This window comes from Mustela nigripes, chromosome 4 (genome assembly GCF_022355385.1).
Source record: "Mustela nigripes isolate SB6536 chromosome 4, MUSNIG.SB6536, whole genome shotgun sequence".
Taxonomy (NCBI): Eukaryota; Metazoa; Chordata; class Mammalia; order Carnivora; family Mustelidae; genus Mustela; species Mustela nigripes.
In genome coordinates, this window is record NC_081560.1 from 96,271,376 (window position 1) to 96,294,260 (window position 22,885).

The 22,885-nt window shown below is 38.7% G+C and overlaps 1 protein-coding gene across 1 annotated transcript in view; it reads right to left on the reverse strand.

Moving 5' to 3' along the window:
• Window positions 1–22,253, reverse strand: part of ZPBP (zona pellucida binding protein) — a 108,716-nt gene extending 86,463 nt beyond the window's left edge. The window contains exons 1-4 of the mRNA XM_059395779.1: window positions 22,124–22,253; window positions 20,558–20,638; window positions 9,223–9,348; window positions 157–306 (exon numbers count right to left, since the gene is read on the reverse strand). Coding sequence (XP_059251762.1) covers window positions 157–306; window positions 9,223–9,348; window positions 20,558–20,638; window positions 22,124–22,253 — 487 coding nt within the window. The remainder of the gene's footprint in view (window positions 1–156; window positions 307–9,222; window positions 9,349–20,557; window positions 20,639–22,123) is intronic.
• Between the last annotated feature and the right edge of the window lie 632 nt (window positions 22,254–22,885).

The following is a 22,885-nucleotide window of genomic DNA, read 5'->3' on the forward strand; positions in this document are numbered from 1 at the left end:
ACTTTACAGAGTACTTTGTAAAACACAGAAAAGGAGGAATTGTTCTTTAATTAAAAGACTAAAAAATGACAAAATGCTTTTAAGACAAACCTAAAGATACATAAATACTTGAAAACATTAAGAAATGTTAAAAATACAATGAAATGCACTCCTTACCATATATAACATATTTAAGTTGAAGATTTTTAACAATTTCTTCCACAGTAGGTTTATACTCCAGGAAACATGTATACACTCCACTCATGCTCTCCTCAAAGTTCTGGAATATGAGGCTTCCTGTGGATGTCACTTGTGCAGTGCTGTTCTCTAATAAAGAAATAAGATAGAGTATTTAGTTGCTTAAACGATATGACACTGAGATAAAATGACAAAGTGTTTTCTAAACAGAGTTAAAAACATCAGATTTTACCTACAGAATCACTGAAAGGAGCTGGGGGCCTAACTTAGTCATTGTGCCTGGTGTTTGTTGACAGCATGTGACAGGATGACCTTCTCAGTGTCTGATTTTTTTTTTAATTTAATTTTATTTTTTCAGTGTTCCAAGATTCACTGTTTATGCACCACACCCAGTGCCCCATGCAAACGTGCCCTCCTCAATACCCACCATCAGGATCACCTCACCTTAGTGTCTGATTTTTACTAATTGAGTTCACCAACTGTGTGGCACCTAAGTAGTAAGAAACTAACAATTCCATGTACTTAATGCACTCCTGATCTCCCTGCCCAGCTGTGAGCACTAACAGATATTCATATATATATGAAAACAGTAGGTATCTGCATACACTATAATTATGTATATGTGTATTTTATAGCTAAATTATGCCTTCCGTAAGCTCACAAACTACAAAGTACATGTGAAAGGGAGGAATGCACCCAGAACAAAAGCTAACCCAAGATACTAACAACTAGGTACTTCTAGTCATTACACATGATAGCAGGCAAAGGCTGGGTTACAACCCAAAGGGCTGCTCAAGAAAGAAAACAGATCAGATCACCCTAATTGTCCAAGCACAGAGCACAGAGTTGCAGTGTTTAGAGTTAGGACTGGGTGTAAGAGTCCTTTTGACTTCCATGTGCTTCATTACCTCAGTATCACACTGAGAGAAACTGTTTATGAACTGTTTAACCCTCTGGTAACCCCTTAATCTTTCTAAAGTCTAGGTCCTTCATTTGTGAAACAACGAATCATAATACATGATAGCATACCTCACAAGATTGTTTTCCTGTGACAAATACAACAACTGTTAAAGTATTTGAAAAATCTACAAATCCTTAAGCAATTCAAGTTGTCATTCTCAAAGTTCATAACCAGTTGTGCATCTGAAAACCATTACATTGAAATTCACCCAACAATTTAATATGCCATTCATTAGAATGAAAAGTATTAACCTAGCAAATGCTTATCCTCTCTTCTTTAAGTAAACAACTTATTATATTTTTCAATTTGAGGTTTATTTTGAATAAATTTATGTCCTCAAAATAAGACAAAAGATGAATGTTCTTAGGAAATTTTCACTATTAATTTGCTCAATAAAAATGTGTTGGGTTTCTAGTACATGCAAAGCTCTACTTCAGATACTGAAGGAGAAATGGATAGATGGATATATTCTCCCTCAAGGAATTTACATAGAGAATTATGCCATAAGAATTCCTATTTCCATATCCTGGATGAAGCTGGAAAACAGGTTATAAATTGGGACTGTTTGTATTACAATGCCTATTTCTTCACGAATATTTTTTGATGAAAGATTACAGATTTATCATAACATCTCTTTTCTAAAACAGATTAACAAGTTTTCAACTGTTTGCTATATATTTCAGCAGAGACAAATACTTGATAGTAAATATGATAAAAGGTGCCTAATATATGTCAGTCAAGGAAGAGAAATGCTATATGATTTCACTCATATGTGGAATTCAAGAAACAAAACAAGCATAGGGGGAGAGAGAGAGAGAGAGAGAGAGAGCAAGAGAGGCAAACCAAGAAACAGATTCTTAACTCTACAGAACAAACTGATGGTCACCAGAGGGGAAATAGGTGGGGCGATGGAGGAAATGGGTGAGGGATTAAGGAGGGCACTTTTGATGAGCACTGGGTGTTGTATGGAAGTGTTGAATCACTAAATTGTACACTTGAAACTAATACTAGACTGTCTATTAACTACCTGGAATTTAAATAAATTTTTAAAAATAAATAATTAATATGTATTCTTCTCAAACTATAAGGAAAAAAAAAGTGCCCATAGATATTAAATATCATGTTGTCAATGAAGATATGCATTCTTGGCAATAATTTGTAATGAAATTTTCCCAATTCAGAAGTATAAATTAATAAGTGCATTAAAACATATCTGAATGCCTACTATAATGTTAAATATTAGGACAGCCAGAAAAACAAGTTGCATATGATCCATAACAAAATACCCTCTCACCTTATTTTTAAAAAAATTTAAATTGGCACACTTGAAAAGATACCCAGAGGATTCCACAGCCAATAGAAAACCCATTCTATAACGCTACTTAAAAAATGACTTTTTGAGTAACTAAGTTTGAATGGAATTTCATGATGCTGAGGGACACTACTATAACAACTCACACAGCGTACAGTCAATGAATAACTGAATGAGTCAGTACCTCTTCTCTCTCTACAACTTAGTTTGATCATCTAAAAATTCAGAGTTGGACTATACTGCCAGAAGTCCATGTCGTAGAGCTCTAAAATTACATGGCAAAATTTATGCACAATTTCATTACAACTTAATATTTTTATTTATTAATTTTTGACATAGATTTTTATTTATTTGTTTGACAGAGAGAGAGATATCACATGTAGGCAGAGAGACAGGGGTGGAGGGGAGCGGGCTCCTTGCTGAGCAGAGAGCCCGATGCTGATGCAGGGCTCAATCCCAGGACCCTGAGATCATGACCTAAGCCAAAGGCAGAGGCTTAACCCACCAAGCCACCTAGGTGCACCACACTTATAATTTTTAAAAATAGGTTTACATTTTTGGTTTCTGCTCAGATATGAAAATTGACTATGAGTACATTGATTCCACTATTACAATTAGGAAAAAGACAAACTTTCAATTAACAACTCTTCTTGAACCTATCAAAAGATTACAGTGGGATTACAACAAACCTGAAATTTGGGGATAGACAGTAACCTATAAAGAGAACAAGGACCCATGTATTTAAGAAGACTCCGCTAAAAATTTTCAGTGAATTGCTAAAAGCCAGTGTCAACCAGTGTCAACATGTCAAGCTTCTGAGGACCAGATACTAGGGTGGGGGAAGGCGGGGGTATTATACCCTCTTACAGGCTCTACCTTCAGCAACAACTGAGTGGTCAAATGGAAGGTGAGGGGAATCCTGAGCAAGACTCCCATTGGGTTCTGGCTAAAGGATGGGTCTAGCAAACTGCCAAAATCTACCCATGCCCATTTCCCACTTCCTGGTAAGAACAATGCTTTAATCTACAGGGAAAAAAGGAACAAAAATAGTCACATGGGGCACTATGGAAACTTGGTACCACTAGGGAAGGATACAGGAAGGAAAAAAAAAAGAGCCTCATCCTTGTAGAAGAATCGGCAAGAAGTATTAGGCCAACCCTAAAGGTGGAGAAGCATTTGTGATGGCCCCACCCCGCCCTGCCAAGACCCAAGGATACCATACCTGCCAAAAGCTAAGCTTAACTGAACATCAGAGACTGTCCTTCTCCCCCAGCTTCCCATCAGTAATAAGAATCTAGTAAAAATGCAGTGCAATCAAATTAGAAGAACTGCAAGAAAGAGATTCTTTCCAGAGAATTTTTTTTTTTTTTTAAGGAGAAATCAAAGCCAAAGAAAGATCAGACACTGGGGAAAAATAACTTCTCATAAACCAGACTACACCTAAAACATCTTTAAAGCTATCTGAAGCTTTCAATAACCACTGCAACAACCAATATTAAACCCAGACAAATTCTTGACTAGATGAACACAAACTCGTAATACTGAAGACATAACACTATTTAAAAAATATATATTTTATTTATTTAAGCAAGGAAGAGAGAATACATGAGCAGAGGGAGAGGGAGAAGCAGACTTCCCTGCTGATCAATAATTTGTAATGAAGTTATGCAGGGCTCTATCCCAATACTCTGGATCATGACCTGAGCAGAAGGCAGACACTTAACAGACTGAGCCACCCAGGCACCCTGACATAACACTATTTTTAAAAAGGTGGTGATCTCAAAACATAAAAATACTTATTATCTACTGTCTTATTTAAGATATCCAACTTTAACAAAAACTTAGAAGGCATGTACAAAAGTAAGAAATGACACATTTCCAAAATACCAAGCAATATACAGAGGCAGACATTTTTTTTTAAGATTTATTTATTTATTTATTTGATAGAAAGAGATCACAGCTAGGCAGAAAGGAAGGCAGAGAGAAGCAGACTCCCCACCAAGTAGAGAGCCCCATGTGGGGCTCGATCCCAGAACCCTGAGATCATGACCTGAGCCGAAGGCAGAGGCTTAACCCACTGAGCCATCCAGGTACTTTTAAATGACACAGATATCAAAAATATTAGACAGTAAATTTAAAATAACAATGACAAATGTACCAAAATATTTAATGGAAAACATAGATAATATATAAGACCAGATAGGAGAGATTTCAGCAGAAACTGAAACTGTAAGAAATAATTAAATGAAAATGGCAGAATAGCAAAACAAAATGAACAACAACAACAACACACACACAAATCCCACAATAACACAGATGAAGTATTTCTTCATGGGCTTGTAAAAATCTTGACAGCTAAGGAAAGAATTGATGAACTCGAAGACAGGTCCAAAGAAACAACCCAACCTGAATCACGAAGAGAAAAAATAAAATACTGCTACAACCACCACCAAGAAGAAAGAATCCAAGAGCTGTGGAACAGTACCATACAGTGTTACATCTACATGATAGAAATCTCAGGAGAGGAGGGACAGCATGGGACAGAATAAATATTTGAAGACATAATAGCTAAGAATTTTTTTTAAATTAATGGCAAATACCAAACTAAATGTCCAAGAAGCTTAGAGACCACTAAGCAGAAAAAAGTATAAAAAAACAAAAAAAAAAGGTATATAATATTCAAATCCCTGAAAATGAAAGGCAAAGAAAAAAATCTCGAAGTCCATTAGAAAAAAATGACACAATGTCTACAGAGGGACTGGGATAAGATTACAGCAGACTTGTCATTAGAAAACATGTAAGCAAAAAGAATCCAGAAAGGCAGCTTTAGAATGTTGAAAGAAAAAAAACTGTCAACCCAGAATCCACAACCAGCACAAGATAAGCAAACTTAACCCAAATCACACAGAGGAAAGAAAATAATAAAAAACAAAAACAGAGACCAATGAAATCAAAAACAAAAAATAACAGAGAAAAATAAATCAAACCACGAGCTGGTCCTTTGAAATGACTGAAAAAATTGTTTAACCTGTATCAAGAGAGACCAAAATGAAAGGGAACAGATTACAGCCAGTATCAAGCAGAATGGGGCACATCATACAGATTCTGAATATATTAAAGAAAGTATCACAAACTACTTCATGTACACAAATTTCACAGTTGAAAGAAGATTCTAAATTGGACAAATTATTTAAGATACAAAATACAAAAAGTCACAAAATGGTGAGTAGGGAAAATTCTATTCCTACTTCATTTATATAATACCTGTGAAATCTGAAGCCAGACTTCAAAGGCACATGACTTTAAGTAAGTACCTTATTCTCTCAGGTCCTCTGTTTTTTCACATATAAAATGGAGGGAATGATTGTACTTACTGAAGAGGGCTGTCCAAAAAACTAAACAACTAGTATGTGTATGTGTGGCTGTATGCCAGTACACAACAAATACACAAAGAGAAGTTAGGGAGTAATACTGTAAAAGGTCAGGGCACTGTTTACCTAACAGGGGTTTGGGGACAGAAGAACAGGATTTGTAAGCAACTTACTATAAGGTGCAACAGTCTTGGTAATGGTATATATTGAATACTAGGTTCTGGGATGTTTGTTTTATTGTGTGTCATAAGTTGCATGTATCTTATATAACTTTGTATATATGAACTGCTTCATTCCATAGAAATATATCAAGGTAAAGTAAAATAAAAATCTATGATCTCATTAGAAACAAGAGTGTAGTTACAGGGTAAAATTCAACAGATGTGCATATGTGTGTTAATATATGTTCAGGTAAGTGGGGAAGTGCACACACCAGAACGAGTTAATTCATGAGAATGGAAGGGAGCCTGGAGTAAGAGGTACAGGTCTTTGTGCAAAAAATGTATTACATTTGTAAATAAAAAAAATATTGAAGGAGGGGTGCCTGGGTGTCTCAGCAAGTTGTGTCCACATGTTAATTTTGGCTCAGGTCATGATCTCAGGGTCATGGGTTCGAGCCCTGTGTTTGGCTACATGCTGCGCATGGAGCCTGCTTGGGATTCTCTCTCTCCTTCTTCCCCTGCCCCTCCCCTGTTCATGTGCTCTCTCTCTCAAAAAAAAAAAAAAAAAAAGAAAGAAAGAAAGAAAGAAAGAAAGAAAGAAAGAAAGAAGAAAAAAGAAAGAAAGAAGAAAAAAATGAAAGAGAAATGGTGGGGGGAGTAGGGACTGAGTGTGAGAGAGAGAGAAGGTGGGGAAAGAGAAAGAGACCAAATTTAAGATTGGTCCGCTATATTTTACAACCCATCTAAACAATCTGAGTATTTCTCTCCAGGAGAATGTGCAAGTAATTACATAATCACATGATTTCTTTTATCCAATTTTAGGTAAGCTAACTTTGGAATATTCATAAAAAGATAACTAAGTACAGTGCACTTTAATCTAGATTCATTCTAAAGAGATTCTCCACTTTTTAAGCTTTAGGAAAATTAGACAACATTTCCAGTTCTTTCTGAAATCATGATAGTACAGCAAATGATCTTTAAAACTGGTAGACAGTGAATTATGATGCAATGATGTACTGCAAACTAAAATATGATCATGATGTCAGAATACCAGAATTTTCTAAGAATAGTTTTTATAAATAAAAAAACACTATTAATATAATTTTATTATAACGACATTTTTCAACATCTATCTTATACTATGAAAGGGAGTAAATTAAATTATTGCTTCCAGTTGAAGAAGTCAAAATTCTATCATATATTATATTTTGCAAGATAAACTACAAGACTGGCATGGCATCTTAGAGAAAAAAATATTTCAGATTTCAATCTCCAAATCAAAGGAGTAACATTTGTTAAAACAGAACAATACTTGAACACTTCGGTTTTGAACTTACAGAGTTTTATTTATTTTTTTCTTTTAAAGATTTTTTTTATTTACTTATTTGACAGACAGAGACCACAAGTAGGCAGAGAGGCAGGCAGAGAGAGAGGGGGAAGCAGGCAGGCTCCCTGCTGAGCAGAAAGCCCAATGCAGGGCTGGATCCCAGGACCTTGGGATTATGACCTGAGCCGAAGGCAGAGGCTTTAACCCACTGAGCCACCCAGGCGCCCCATGAACTTACAGAGTTTTAACACCAGACATAAAATATATTTAACACACGTTTGCAGTAAAAATAAAGTCCAATTACATTTTCAGTACTGGATGTTCTTATACTTGGCCCATTTCATGGATTTTTAAGTGCATAGTCTCAGGATTTCTGCTACTGATCTCTGCTAATCCCCTCCTCCTGCATTACTACAGTCAGGCAGAGATGCTGGGTTTGATCTTTCAATTTCCCACAAAGCCTAGTGCAATGGTACCCACCAAGTGGCCACTCCCTAATTAAGACCTGAAGCGGGCTTGGTGGTATAGTGGTGAGCATAGCTGCCTTCCTAATTAAGACCTGAGTAGTTCACTTTGAAGGACCACCTCACCCAAAGAGAGGAGAACCTCTTTAATTCTAAGCTACTTTAGAATCTGCATAAATATTGTAGAAATATACAGCTGAGATCATTCAAGTATATAAAAATGTGAATTAACATATTACAAAACAAATACTTCCAATGACTGTTTACTGAGCAAATATTTGATATGAATAAACTTCTTCCCCCCAACAACATAACAAAATAAACCTGAAGGCTTTTGTACAGAGGCACTCTCTCAAAATACCAAAAGGATAGAAAGAAAGAAAGAAAGAAAGAAAGAAAGAAAGAAAGAAAGAAAGAAAGAAAATAAATAAATGTGGTGAATAAAGTAATAAATAAAACCTCCTCAGAAAGGATGCAAAAATAATTAGGTGTTTCATTGAACAGATCTTTAGGATGAAAATTCATTAAGCAGGGTATTCATCAAGGCTGAAAACAAGAACAGCTAAGCTAATTAATATTTTTTAAATTATGCTGCAAAAACAAATCAGCTTTTAGCAAATGAAAAATCAGAATAAAAGTAAGATATGCATTTCAAAGCAACAAAATAAGCTGAATAGAGAAAATGCTGATCACATGAGTCATACCAATAGCAGTCTCTATGTGGAAAGAAGTATCTTCATGACAGTAAGAGCCTGTTTTCTCAAAAGTGTGTTGAAAACTGTAAGGCAACCATCCAGAGTTTCAAGTCTACCTTCTCCTCCAGATGAACACCTGAGTACTACGGTCCCTCTTTTGTAAGCACAGCACCAATAACATATTAATACACAATCACGGTCAAACCATGCAGCTTATCTAAATGCCTATGTTTAATACTAAAATACTCAATGTTAAATTTAGTCTTTTTTTAATGGATAATAATATTTAATCCAAGTATAATCCACATGGATTTTAGTCAGAAAGAAATAGAAAACCAGAAAATATAAGACTCTAACTACAAATAAAGTCTCAAGTTGTCCCAAAGTGGGACTGCAGAAAAACAAACAAAACCTTATTGTACATCTGTAGCTCAAAGGGCTCGTTTGTACTTTTAACAAAAACAGAATTATATCTGCTTCTTTATATACACTTGACTAAGAAAAGTTTGACTGGGGTAATGAAAATGACATTAGTAACTTCAAAAAAAAGTCACATTTTTGTGGAATACAGCTGCCGAGAGAACTCCACACACATGGAGACTCTCACTCCAAAGGGAGCCACAGGGTAAAAAAAAAAACACAAAACAAAAAAACTTGAGGAAACATACATATGTAAGAGATACGAATACTCTCTCTGTTCTGCATATATTTCAGATACATTAATGTAATTATGATAAGTGAAACAAAAGCCTACCTGAAATAATTTTTCCTCTTGGTCCATGCCATTGGAATGATGGATCTATCATTTCCGAATTTCGCAGTCGTGGCGTTACACATAACACGTGTGGACTCTTTTGATGAAGCATAACATATACTTTCACTGAAAATACAACATTAAAATGTTCCAATAATATTTTATATTCTTTCATGCTCTAAAATGCCTCACATTTTTGTAGTTTGGGCTGCATGCTTTCATAACTTTTCTTTGGGTTATTGCAATTACTTGATAAAAACTAAATTTCTTCACATTCCATGTATTAACTAACATTCAAAATACACACATGCATTTTATTTGGGTGTGTGTGTGTGTATCTCAATCTGAAAATAATGCATTGGTCTTTTATGAAGAGTTCATTAAACTAACTTATTTTATTCTCAGAATATTATTTTAATTACAAAGGATTAAGACAATTACAAATTATTAACACTTTATCTTAGTTTTGCAAAGCTACCAGAACTGAAAGCAATCAATAAAATCATTTAGATTAGAGGAATAATAGATTATTCACAGTGATGTGACACAAAATACTGAACTTAAAAATTAAATGATTAAAAAGTCAATAAATACATGCTATGACTTTAATTATTAAGCATTTTTCTCACTTTTTTTGGAGACCTGTTTACTTATTTGAGAGAGTGAGCACAAGCAGGGGGAGGGACAGAGAGAGAGAGGCAGAAGTAGACACCTTGCTGAGCAGGGAGCCCCTGATGGGGCTTGATCCCAGAGACCTGAGAGATTATGACCAGAGTCAAAAACAGATACCAACTGAGCTACCCAGGTGCCCCTCCCACTTTGCTTCAAAATTTAAAGAATACTGATCATTAAACAGGCAAAAATAGTATTCTTTAGGAGATACAAAAGGAATACAGTAAAGATTCAATTATTTTGAATCTACATGTAAGTAAGCTTTCAGAAAAGGTTCTATAACCCCTTAGTAATTGCATGCTATCCCCTCAACTGATTCACTAAATATAGTTTTCTGTGATCCAGTAAAACAAAAACTGTACTTGTACTTGAGAACTGAAATTTTTCTTAACTTTAAAGAGACTGTCTCTTAAGTTTCACCATACAGCATGCCGTTTACCGAATGTAGTTTTTAGACAGATATTCTTAAATAGGTTAAGAAAATTCCCCTGTATTCTTAGTTATTTGTTTTTATCATTAACTGGTTGAATTTTAACAAATTTTTTTCTGGGACGCCTGGGTGGCTCAGTTAGTTAAGCAGCTGCCTTCAGCTCAGGTCATGATGCCAGCATCCTGGGATCGAGTCCCACATCGGGCTCCTTGCTCTGCAGGGAGCCTGCTTCTCCCTCTGACTCTGCCTTCCACTCTGTCTGCCTATGCTCGCTCTCGCTCGCTCTCTCTCTGACAAATAAATAAATAAAATCTTTAAAAAAAAAAAAAAAACAAAAACAAATTTTTTTCTATACTGAATGAGGTGGTCATTCTTTTTCTTGAATACTTTAATGAAATGTTTGATATAAGTATTGCTTTCCTGGAATAATTCTAACTGATCATGCTCTTTTATTTAAATATTGCTAAATTCAGGGGGCACCAGGGTGGCTCAGTACTTTAAGTGGTTTCAGCTCAGGTCATGATCTCATGGGTCATGAGATCAAGCCCTACATGGGCCTTCCAATCAGAGGAGAGTCTGCTTGAGATTCTCTCCCTCTGCCACTCCCCTCCCTGGGTGAATGCACTCTCTTCCCCTCTGCCTCTCAAATAAATAAATATATCTTAAAAAAAAAAATAAACAAATAAATATGGTTGGATTCAATTTTCAAATATTAATCCTGGGATAGTTGTACCTATATTCAGAAATACAGTTGCATGTCATTGTTATACTATCCTTTGTCCTTTTCCAATTTCAGTATCCAATTTCAAAGTTACTTAGAATTTAATATTATTAAGAAAGGTCTCTAAGGTTATAATAGCCACATAAAGTGAACTGGGCAGATTTTCTCCTATAAATTTTCTCTGAAAGAATATGGAAACTGTTTTTTGTCCTTGGAAAACTGTTTAGCCTGGTACACCTTTTTTTTTTTTTTTTTTGGCAATGGGGAAAAGTTGGAAAACAAATTTTTGATTACCAATCAGGAAAACATAATTCATTATTAGTCTAACATGTAACTTAATCAAGTCTGTTTTAGAAATTTATATTTTATTAGACTTGTTCATTTAAAGTTTATGTAGCATAAAATTATTCAAAGTATTAAGTTGTAATTTATAAAGTTCAGCATATCTTTATCTATTCATAATACTTTTTATACTTCTGATATTCATGAAACATTTATCAAAAGCCCATCTACTAACTGTTCCAAAGACAGTTTTTGGTTCCATTAAACCTACTGTTCTTCTCTGGTCTCTTTCACTAATTCCTTCTTTTATTTTTTTCCTACTCGCCTCAGTTAATTTCCACTTCTTTCTTCTGACTTCCTGGATACCTGTGTAATGTAGACAGTTGTCTCTCCTCAGTGTGACTTACTGGTTCTTCTGGGCACCAACTGTCTTCTACATAACTCTTATTACATCTCTTCTCACACCATTTTCCCTGAGCCTGCCTGCTCAGCCCGTCCTAAAGCAGCGCACTGAACCACTCCTGTGTGGCTTGACTCAGCGAGTTATCTAAAGTTATCTAAACCCCACCTCACCTGTGGAAACTCCTTACAGGTATGTCCTTCCTGTTCTGCCCTTCCTCTAGCCTCCACTAACCTCTGTACGTGTTTAAATCAAAGAAAATATAACTGAACCCAGAAGTTTCCTCACACAAGATCAACATATAGAAGTAAATAATGCCCCAGTACCTCAATAAAACATTAAGCCATGTAATGGAAAAGAAGATGACATTTACAGAACAATAGATAGAAGTTAATCAATAATCAAACAAGGCCACTGTGGGGAATATGCTCAGATACCAGCAAAAATACACAGTTAGACATAATCCCTAATAAGGTAACTTTAAATATGTCGATTTATCCTCCTATTGATGTATACCATTAATATAGTTAAAAGTAAACTCCCAGAACAATCTTTTTTTTTCTGTAGTTCATGTTCATGTTTTGTTTTTTTGTTTTTTTTTTTTTTTAAGATTTTATTTATTTCTTTGACAGATAGAGATCACAAGTAGGCAGAGAGGCAGGCAGAGAGAGAGGAAGGGAATCAGGCTCCCCACTGAGCAGAGAGCCTGACTCAGGGCTTGATCCCAGGACCCTGGGATCATGACCTGAGCCGAAGGCAGAGGCTTAACCCACTGAGCCACCCAGGCGCCCCCATGTTCATGTTTTTAAATGAAGTGTACCCATAAGGTCACATCAGTTTCAGGTGCACAACACGGTGAATCAACCAGTCTCTGTGCTATGCTGTGCTCAGCACAGGTGCAGCTCCCATCCATCACCATACAATGCTTGTACAATACCACTGACTACATTCCCTGTGCTGTGCCTTTCACCCCCATGACACATTCTCTCCAGAACTGGAAGCCCACATCTACCACTCCCCTTCACCCATTTTGCTCATTCCCCCCATCTGCCTCTCCTCTTGCACCCGTCCGTTTGTTCTCCGTATTTATCATGGGTCTATTTTACAATTTAGACTTAAAGGCTGTAGTTCTAAAACAAAAGCTGTGCTATCAGTGAAAATGGCAGAGGAAGGAACTCTAAAAAATTATCTCCCTCATAAAGGTAATATAAAAACTGGCAGATGGGGCGCCTGGGTGGCTCAGTGAGTTAAGCCGCTGCCTTCGGCTCAGGTCATGATCTCAGGGTCCTGGGATCGAGTCCCACATCAGGCTCTCTGCTTGGCAGGGAGCCTGCTTCCCTCTCTCTCTCTCTCTGCCTGCCTCTCCATCTACTTGTGATTTCTCTCTGTCAAATAAATAAATAAAATCTTAAAAAAAAAAACTGGCAGAAATTGTCAGGATCAACATTTTCAGAATTCTGGAAATTAATCAAAGTGTGACAACCAGTGAAAAACTTATTCAAGAGAAACAACTGAATCTTAGCACAGATGGGCTGAATTATGCCTCTCTCCAAATGCATACATTTGAGCCCTAATCCCTGTACCTCAGAATGTGAACATATCTGGACACAGTCTTCACAAAAGTAATCAACTTCAGATGAGTCATTAGGGTGAGCCCAAATCCAGTGACTGGTGTCCTATGAAAGGGGAAAATCTGGAGACATAGAAATACAGAGGGTACATGATGTGAAGACACACAGGCTGAAGATGGGCACCTATGAGCCAAGGAAGGAGAAGTGCAACAGACCCTTACCTCACAGCCCTCAGGCACAATCAACCCTACCTCCATGACTGAGCTCTGGCCTCCAGAACTGGAAGACAATAAATTTTGTTGTTTAACCTACCCAGTCTCTGGTATTTTGTTACAAGGGCCTGGGGGGCTCCTAGCATTCTAAGTTCCCCCATTGCCATCTCCCTCTCCTCCTCCCCAGTCGGCCTTAGCTCTGATAACCACTGTGCCAATCACTGTAAGAACCAGCAGCTTGGCAGCCACTAGAGGGGCAGACAGGGCTGGAGGGACTTCAAAGCCTCCTTCCCAGAGAACTGTCACTATTTGACCTCTCTGGCAGCTTCTAAGAAGATAGCACTCAAAAGCTGTCTTCACATGATTTAACTCGGAGCACAACCACCATACAAAACCTCTTCCCAAAGAGTATTTTTCAAAAATAACTAGAGACTTTCTTTTAACTCTGCAAATGCCAGATGCAGAAGGTAATGCTTGGGGTAAAACAGGCTAAACAAAATGCTTAAGAGGAAAATCTGGGAATGACAAGTCCATAGGAGCTCTGAAAACTTCTAACATACCCCTGGATAAACAGAAGGCCACATGCACATGCACATGCCCAGGACCAGCATGCTTAGTCAGGTCAGAATATAAGTTCTCACCTCTGGCTGAAATTGATGCTCTGCAGAGCAGACAAGTGAAGGAAAAAGTAATCAATGCCTAGCTAAATGCTGAGAGTGTACCACACAAGCACACAAAGAACCTCAGCAAAGACTAGGAGACTAACTAGTTCCAGGTGTCAATAAAATCTCCATCCAGCTATCAGCCTAGGCTAACTGAGCAGTGACTTCAGTGGCTACATATCACAAATGATATAGAAACTAAAGAATTCATTCAGAAAAATCATTAAACATACCAACAATAACAAGACATTAATAACATTCACACCTGATTTCCAGAGTTGCCACATTAAATTACGTTGAAAGTCTAGTTTTCAACTAAAAATATGAAACATTTCATCAAGAAATTATACTCAATACTCAAGAAAGTATTGTCATAGGTAGGGAAAAGAAAAGCAACCAACAGAAATCGTCCCTGAGAAAACCCAAATTTGGGACTTACTGAACAAATACTTTAAATCATTTCATTTTTTAAAATTATTTCATTTTTTAAAATCTGAATTCGATTAACCAACATATAGTACATCATTAGCCTCAGATGTAGTGTTCAATAATTTATCAGTTGCACACAATACCTAATGCTCATCACATTACATGCCCTCCTTAATGCCCATCACCCAATTATCCCATTCCTCCAACCATCTACCCTCCAGCAACTCTTGTTTTTTAGAGTTAAGAGTCTCTTATGGTTTTTCTCTCTGATGACTTCCCCTTCAGTTTTCCCTCCCTTACCGTATGATCCTCTGCACTGTTTTCTTATGTACCACATATGAGTGAAACCATATTATTGTCTTTCTCTGACTAAGTTATTTCACTTAGCCTAATCCCCTCCAGTTCCATCTATGTTGATGCAAATTGTAAGTATTCGTCCTTTCTGATGACTGAGTACCATTGTATATATGAACCACATCTTCTTTATCTATTCATCTGGTGAAGGATATCTCGGCTCCTTCCACAGTTTGGCTATTATGGACATTGCTGCTTTGAACATTGGGGTGCATGTGCTTTTCCCTACATCTATATCTTGGGGAGTAAATACCCAGTAGTATAACTGCTGGGTCATAGGGTAGCTCTATTTTTAACATCTTGAGGAAACTCCATATTGTTTTCCAGAGTGGTTGTACCAGTTTTCAAACACACCTACAGTATAAAAGGAGGATTCTCCTTTCTCTTCATCATCAACATTTATTGTTTCTTATCTTGTTAATTTTAGCCATTCTGACTGGTGTAAGGTGTTATCTCTTTGTGGTTCTGATTTGTATTTCCCTGATACCAAGTGATGTGGAGCATTTTTCATGTGCATGTCTTTGGAGAAATGCCTGTTCATGTCTTCTGCCCATTTCTTGACTGGATTATTTGTTTTCTGGGTGTTGAGTTTGATAAGTTCTTTAAAGATACCACCAAAATTTTTCACAGAGCTGGAACAAATAGTCCTAAAATTTGTATGGAAACATAAAAGACCCCAAATAGCCAAAGAAATGTTGAAAAAGAAAAGTCAAATCAGTTATTTTAAATATGATTAAAGAACATTATGTCTATGGTACTAAAAAAAAGTATGAAAATGATTTCTCTCCAAACAATATCAATAAAGAAACAGAAGTTATTAAAAAAAAAAAAAAAGAACCCAAAAGAAATTCTGCATTAAAAAGTACAATAACTTGGACTCCCGGGTGGCTCAGTGGGTTAAGCCTCTGCCTTCAGCTCAGGTCATGATCCTAGAGTCCTGGGATCCAGTACCACATCAGGCTCCCTGCTCAGCAGGGGGCCTGCTTCCCTCTCTCTCTCTCTTTGTCTCCCTCTCTGCCTATTTGTGATCTCTCTCTGTCAAATAAATAAATAAAATCTTTAAAAAATATAAAAAACTTAAAAAAATAATAAAAAGTAAAATAATTGAATTGAAAAACTCACTGTAAGAATTAAAAGCAGACCTAAGCTGGCAGAAACAAGAATCAGACAACTTCAAGATAAGTCAGTTTGGAGTTATCCAGTCTAAGAAAGAAGGAAAAAAGAAAACTAAAGGTAAATGAACAATACACCAGAGACCTGTGGGAAACCACCCAGCACACCATTGTATGCATAATACAACTTCCACATAAGGGTGGAGAGTAAAAGAGTACAAAGAATAGCTGAAGAAATAATGATAAAACTTCCCCAAACTGATGAAAAGCACAAATTTACATATCAAAGAACAATGAACTCAAATTAGGATCCATTCAAAGAAATCCATACCTAGACACATCATAATCTTCTGTTAAAGTCTGAAAAGACAGACTCTTGAAAGCAGCAAGAGAAGCAACTTGTTAAATACACATGATCGTTAAATTAGTACCTTATTTCTCATCAAAAACCATAATGAAAACAATGAGTAAGGTGACTGAATTAATAATTAAAAATCTTTGTACAAGGAAAAGTTCAGCACAAGGTGAATTCACTAGTGAATTTTACCAAACAAGTCGAATTAACAACACTTCATAAACTCTTTAAAAAAAAAAAAAAAGAGGGAACATGTCCTAACTTATTCTATGAAGCCACTATTACCCTAAAACCAAAATCAGACAAAAACAACATAAGAAAACTACAGAACAATTTCCCTTATGAATACAGACATAAAAATCCTCAGAATAGTGGCAGCCAATCCTGCAGCATCAAAAAGAATTATGCATCATAATCAAGATTTATCCCAGGATTGCATTTCTTGTTCAAGATACAAAAATCAATCAATGTAATACCAAATTATATCTATAGAACAAAGGACAGAAAATACACAATCATCTCAATGTATGCAGAAAAAGGATTTGACAAAATCCAACATCTTTTCACAATAAAAACATTCAACAAACTATGAACAGAAGGGAATTTCTCAATCTAATAAAATCTACCTACAAAAAACTCACAGATAAAGTCATATTTGATATTTCAGACTGAAATATTTCATACTGAAAAACTGAAATCTTCCCCCATCTAAGATCAGGAGTAAGAGACAAGGATATCTGTTGTTGTCAGTACTGAACCAAAGGTTCTAGCTGGAGCAACTGGCAAGAAAAAAAACAAAATCAAAAAAACAGGGCATCCAGATTGGTAAGGGAAAAATAAAACTATCTCTATCATCAGATGACATGATCTTATACCTAGAAAATCCTAAGAAATAACTCCCCCACCACCTTAAAAGAAAAAAGAATAGAGATAATAAATGATTCAGGAAGGTGACCGAATACAATTTGAAAAATTCAATTATATTTCTAAATAACAGCAATGAATAATCCAAAACCTGAATAAAACCTTTCCACTTACAGCAGCATAAAAAAGAATAAAATACTTAGGAATAAATTTAACAAAAGTGGTGCAATACCTATATACCAGTAGCTATAAAACAAACCGGAGGGGAATTAAAGAAGATCTTAGTAGATGGAAAGATACTCCCAAGCTCATGAATTGGAAAAGTTAATGTGATTAATTTGCCAGTAATCCCAAAATTGATCTACACTTCAACACAATCCCAACTCAAATCCCAATGGGCTTTTCTGCAGAAATGAACAACCTCATTCTAGCATTAATATGGAGTTCCATGTGACCCAGCATAGCCAAAACAATGTTGAGAAACAGTGAATTTTAAGGACTCATACTTAATGATTTCTAAACATACTTTAAAGCAACAGAAATCAAGACAGTATGGTACTGTCCATAAGGACAGATCAATGAGATAGAATCAGAGTCCAGAAAAAAGCCCAAACATCTATGGCAAACTGCTTCTCAGCAGGGCACCAAGAAAATTCAACAGGGATAAAAAAGTATCTTGAAAAAATGGTGCTGGAACAACTGGATATCCACAAGCAAAAGAATGAGGTTTGACCTCAATCTTGTAAATTAATCCAAAATGGATCAAAGTCCTAAATATAACAGCTGAAACTATGAATTTCTTATAAAAAATAAAGGAGTAAAACTTTAACTGTTGAGTAGGCAACACCTAACACACTAGTACCAAAGGGCAAAATAGATATCAGACTTTATCAGTCTAAAATGTGGGCTTTAAAGGACACTATTTAAAAAGTGAAAACACATTTATTCGTTTCTCAAATTCCACCTGAGTGAAATCATATGGTGTTTGTCTTTCTCTGACTTATTTCCCATACCATAATACACTTTTTTACCCCATCCCTGGCACTGCAAATGGCAAGACCTTATTCTTTTTTATGGCTGAGTAATTTTCCATTGTGGATTATATACATACACACACACCACATCTTCTTTATCTTTTCATCAACTGATGGACATTTGGGCTGTTTACAAATGGATAAAGGAAAAAAAGTAATGGATACAAACCAAGAAACAGACTCTTGACTACAGAGAATGAACAAACAGATGGTTACCAGAGGGGAGATGGGTGGAGGGATGGGGGAAATAGGTGAAGGAGATTAGGAGCACACTCATCATGTGTGACGAACACTAAGTAATGCACAGAATTGTTGATCACTATATTGTACACCTGAGTCTAATATAATACTTCATGTTAACTATGCTAGAATTAAAAGTTTAAAATTAGAAAGAAATTTTTCAAGTGAAAACACAATCCATAGAATTAGAGAAAATATCTGTAAATAAAATATCTAGTAAGGGTTTAGAATCCAGAATGTATTCAAAATAACTTTCAACTCAATAATAAAACACTCAATTAAAAAATGGGTAAAGGACTTGAACAGATATTTCCACACAGAAGATAACCAAACATTCATTAAACACATAAAAAGGTCTTAAACATCATTAGACATTATGGAAATGCAAAATAAAACCACTTCAAAATCCACTTCACACACACTGGGATGGCTATAATAAAAAAAGATAAACAGTAACAAGTATGGGCAAGGCTGCTGTAAAATCTGATCCTCACACACTGCTGGTCTGAAAGTAAAATAGTAAAGTCTCTTTAAAAAATAGTTTGGCAGGGCGCCTGGGTGGCTCAGTGGGTTAAAGGTTCTGCCTTCAGCTCAGGTCATGATCCCAGGGTCCTGGGATTCAGCCCTGTATTGGGCTCTCTGCTCAGCAGGGAGCCTGCTTCCTCCTCTCTCTCTGCCTGCTTCTCTGCCTACTTGTGATCTCTGTCTGTCAAATAAATAAATAAAATCTTTAAAAAAATAGTTTGGCAGTTCCTCAGAAGGTTAAACATAGAGTTACTCTATGTTCTAGGTATATATTCAGAAGAATTGAAAATGTAGGTTCACACATAAACTTCTTCAGGAATGGTGGTAACAGCAATGTTCGTAACAGCAATGTTCGTAACAGCCAGAAAGTGGAAACTACCCAAAAATCCATCAACTGACAGATTCACAAACAGTGGTATATCCATACAATGGAATATTATTCAGCCATAAAGTGGAATATGACATGAATAAACTCAAAAACACTATACTCGGTAAAAGTAGCCAAATGCAAAGCACCACACCATGTATGATTCCACTTACATAGAATGTCCAGAACAGGGAAATTCATAGGGACAGAGAGTATACTAGTGGTTTCCAGGGACTGGAGAGTGATTGCTTACTGGCTATGGCATTTCTTTTTGGAGCTATAAAAATGCTGCCGTATCACACAGTGATCGCTGCAAAACCTTGCTATGTACTAAATCGCTGCAATATACTAAAAACTATTGGAACGTTCACTCCAAAGGAGGAATTTTGGGGCACCCGGGTGACTCAGAGTCAGTTCAGCATCTGCCTTCAGCTCAGGTCATGATCCCAGCATCCTGGGGTTGAACCCCATATGAGACTCCTTGCTCAGCAGGGAGCCTACTTCTCCCTCTCCCTCTGCCCACCTGCCTGCCGCTCCCCCTGCTTGTGCTCTCTCACACTATCCCTCTCTCTGTGTCAAATAAGTAAATAAAATCTTTAAAAAAAAAAAAGAGGAGGAATTTTAAGCATGCAAATTTACCTCAAAAAACAAAAAAAAAAAACCACAACCAAGAAAGTTTTAATTACCATGCCTCTCATATGACTACTGGAAAAGCTTATGAATCCAAAATCTTAATAATACAGATCCCATCTGAAACATACTTCAGCATTATTTCAACTACATATGTTTATTAATAATCATATAATAATTATTATATATTATTATATTATTACAATAATCATATAATAACAAGCAGGAACACTAGACAACTTTAATTAGGTAACTTCTAGAGAATCATTTTCACACACTGAAGCAGTTACAGCAAACAGAATCAGAGCTGGATCAACCAAACCATATGGGAACAACTATAATCCATTTTCATAGAAGGAAAAGGCCTTAGGAGACTGGGATGTCTGGGGAACATTAGCCTTTTGGACAAGATCAATAAAATTTAAACAAATGCTAAATACTTTCTTAAAAGCACTGAACATCTATTTATTAATACCTGGAAAATTTGATGATCCCACTATTTTCACCGCGTCTTGGGTCAAGTGAAAACCTCTCGGTAATCGAATCAAATATCCAACTATAGAAAACAAAAAGAAATTATCAGCAACCTGCCTCATTAGAAATTCCAAGATACCAAATGGTAAAGCATCATAGCATACTTGATCTCGGTTGGAGGGGGACCATAAGCCAATGTCTTCCAACATCCAGCATCTCCCCTCCAATCACTCTCCCCCTCGTGCTGCGGTGAAACTAACCTACTCACTGATTTCCCGACTGCAGCTCATGTCGGGACTTTTTCTACAACCACTTAGAATACTGTTTCAAAATCCCAACCCCTCAAGCTTCAAGACCCTCTTCCTGCAAACCTTCTGTTTGTCCTCACCACTTCTCATAGTCCCTTCCCGCCATCACCAGCACCTCTTTCAGGGCCGTTTACGCTGCATTATGCTACAGTTCTTACACATGTATACAATGTATATGATTTTTCGTTAGATTATAAACTCCACTGATAGGCGGATGCCTTGACAGTAGGATCAATGTTTATGTCAACGTATCAAGAATCAGCACCAAGCATCTTGCAGTAAGACAAACTGAGTAAGGAGAGTTGAATAGGATGTATTGAGAATCTTCCATCCTTGCTGGATGAGCAAATGGACCTGAGAGCGCGCAAGGGCCCAGCGGTGCGAGCGGCATAAAAAACAGAGTGAAACATCCACCCAGGGGCATTTAACAGGGAGGGAGGCGGGTGTACCGAAAGTCAGAAAGCCCCTTACTGGCCTCGGGAACGTCACCTTAAACTCTAGAACCTCCGCTTTCCTCGCCCGCACGAAGAGACCACATTGGTCAGTCCCGGCGGTGTTGCAGGGACCGAAGGAAGGCGGCACGGACTGGGAAATGCTACGTGAACATCAGTCCGGCCTACCCAGCGCTTCGGAACCAAGGTATCACCCACTTACTCCAGGTCTGCCCTGTGCTTGGACCTAAAGCCAGCGGACCCCCACCCCCACGACTACCCCACTAGTGAAAGACCCTGGACCGCGATCGGGAAGGACCCCCTTCTCCACCCGCTATCCCCTACTCAGAACGGAACCTGCGGAGCCCGACGCCCAGACCACGGCTTCGCCCCACCTCCGTCCTCCTTGCTCCCCCTCCCGCGTCCCCGGCCGCAATCCCCCTACGTTGACTGTTCCCGGAGAAGCGCTCTCGTCTCCCCGGCTCTGCGCCATTTTTGGCATTCCGACCAAATCTCTCTGGTTTTGCTATGCGACGCCAGGAGACCCTTTATTTTCACAAAGCCTAACATCCGAGCACACAATCGTGCAGCCAACACCGTCCCGGTTACCCGGCGGCGGCTGAGCCCTCCCTCCCGCGCACGTACGCGCGTATCTGCAAACACGATGGAACTTTTTGGACACGAGGGAGGACGCGAAAGGCGGCGGGAAACATCTCCCCCGACCTCCCCAGCCGTCCCCGCATTTTATGACTACGACCGATAGATAGCGCTGAGGGCCAGGCGGGAGGGGCGCCCCAAGGCGCGGAGGCAGCGCCGCCGACGCCTCACCTGACGGGGACGCCCGCGCCACGAAGGCGGAGAGCAGGAGGACGACCGCGGCCCGGAAGAGCGGGGAGCCCGCGACCGGAGCCCGCCGCCAGCCCCGCCGCCGCCGCCGGCCGGGGGCCGAAGCCTCCATTCGCTCGCCGCCGCCTGCCGACCGTCGGCGCAGAAGGTCGTTAGGCGGCGCGCGCCCACCTGCCCGCCGGAAGTCGGAGGGCTGTGGACCGGAAGGAAGGCCGGAAGGACGAGCCGCCGCTTCCGCCGGGGCGGAGGCGAGGGCCGGGACGGAGCGCGGCGGCGTGTGTCCTGGCCCGTGCCCCTCGACGCCAATCGAGGGCTGTCGCTCCGCGCTCTGTGCCGACCCGTGCTCGGGCCTTCGGGACCCGGGCGCTGCCCAGGGGGCCCTGCCGAAGGTTCTAGTGCGGGAGAAGCGCCGCGGACCCCGCCGCCCGCACCTTGCCATGGAGTGCGCGCCCGTGGGCCCCGGGAGGCCGTTTCCGGAGCAGGCTGACAGGGCGTCATGAGCGGGGTCCGCCCCGAACAGCGGCCTGTGGGACCCGACTGCGGGGGCTTGCCCGACCCCCGACGCCCCGGCTAACCCACTGTGCTCCGGGGATTGGTGGCACCTGAGTGGGGCGTAAGTGCATGCACCCCAGTGTGGCTGAAAGGAGGACTGTGGGCCCGGAGACAGGCCGCGTGGGCCGAGCAGAGGAGGTTGACCGGGCCTGGGAGATCGCCTTCTGTTCCCGAGTTTGAGGAGCACGTGAC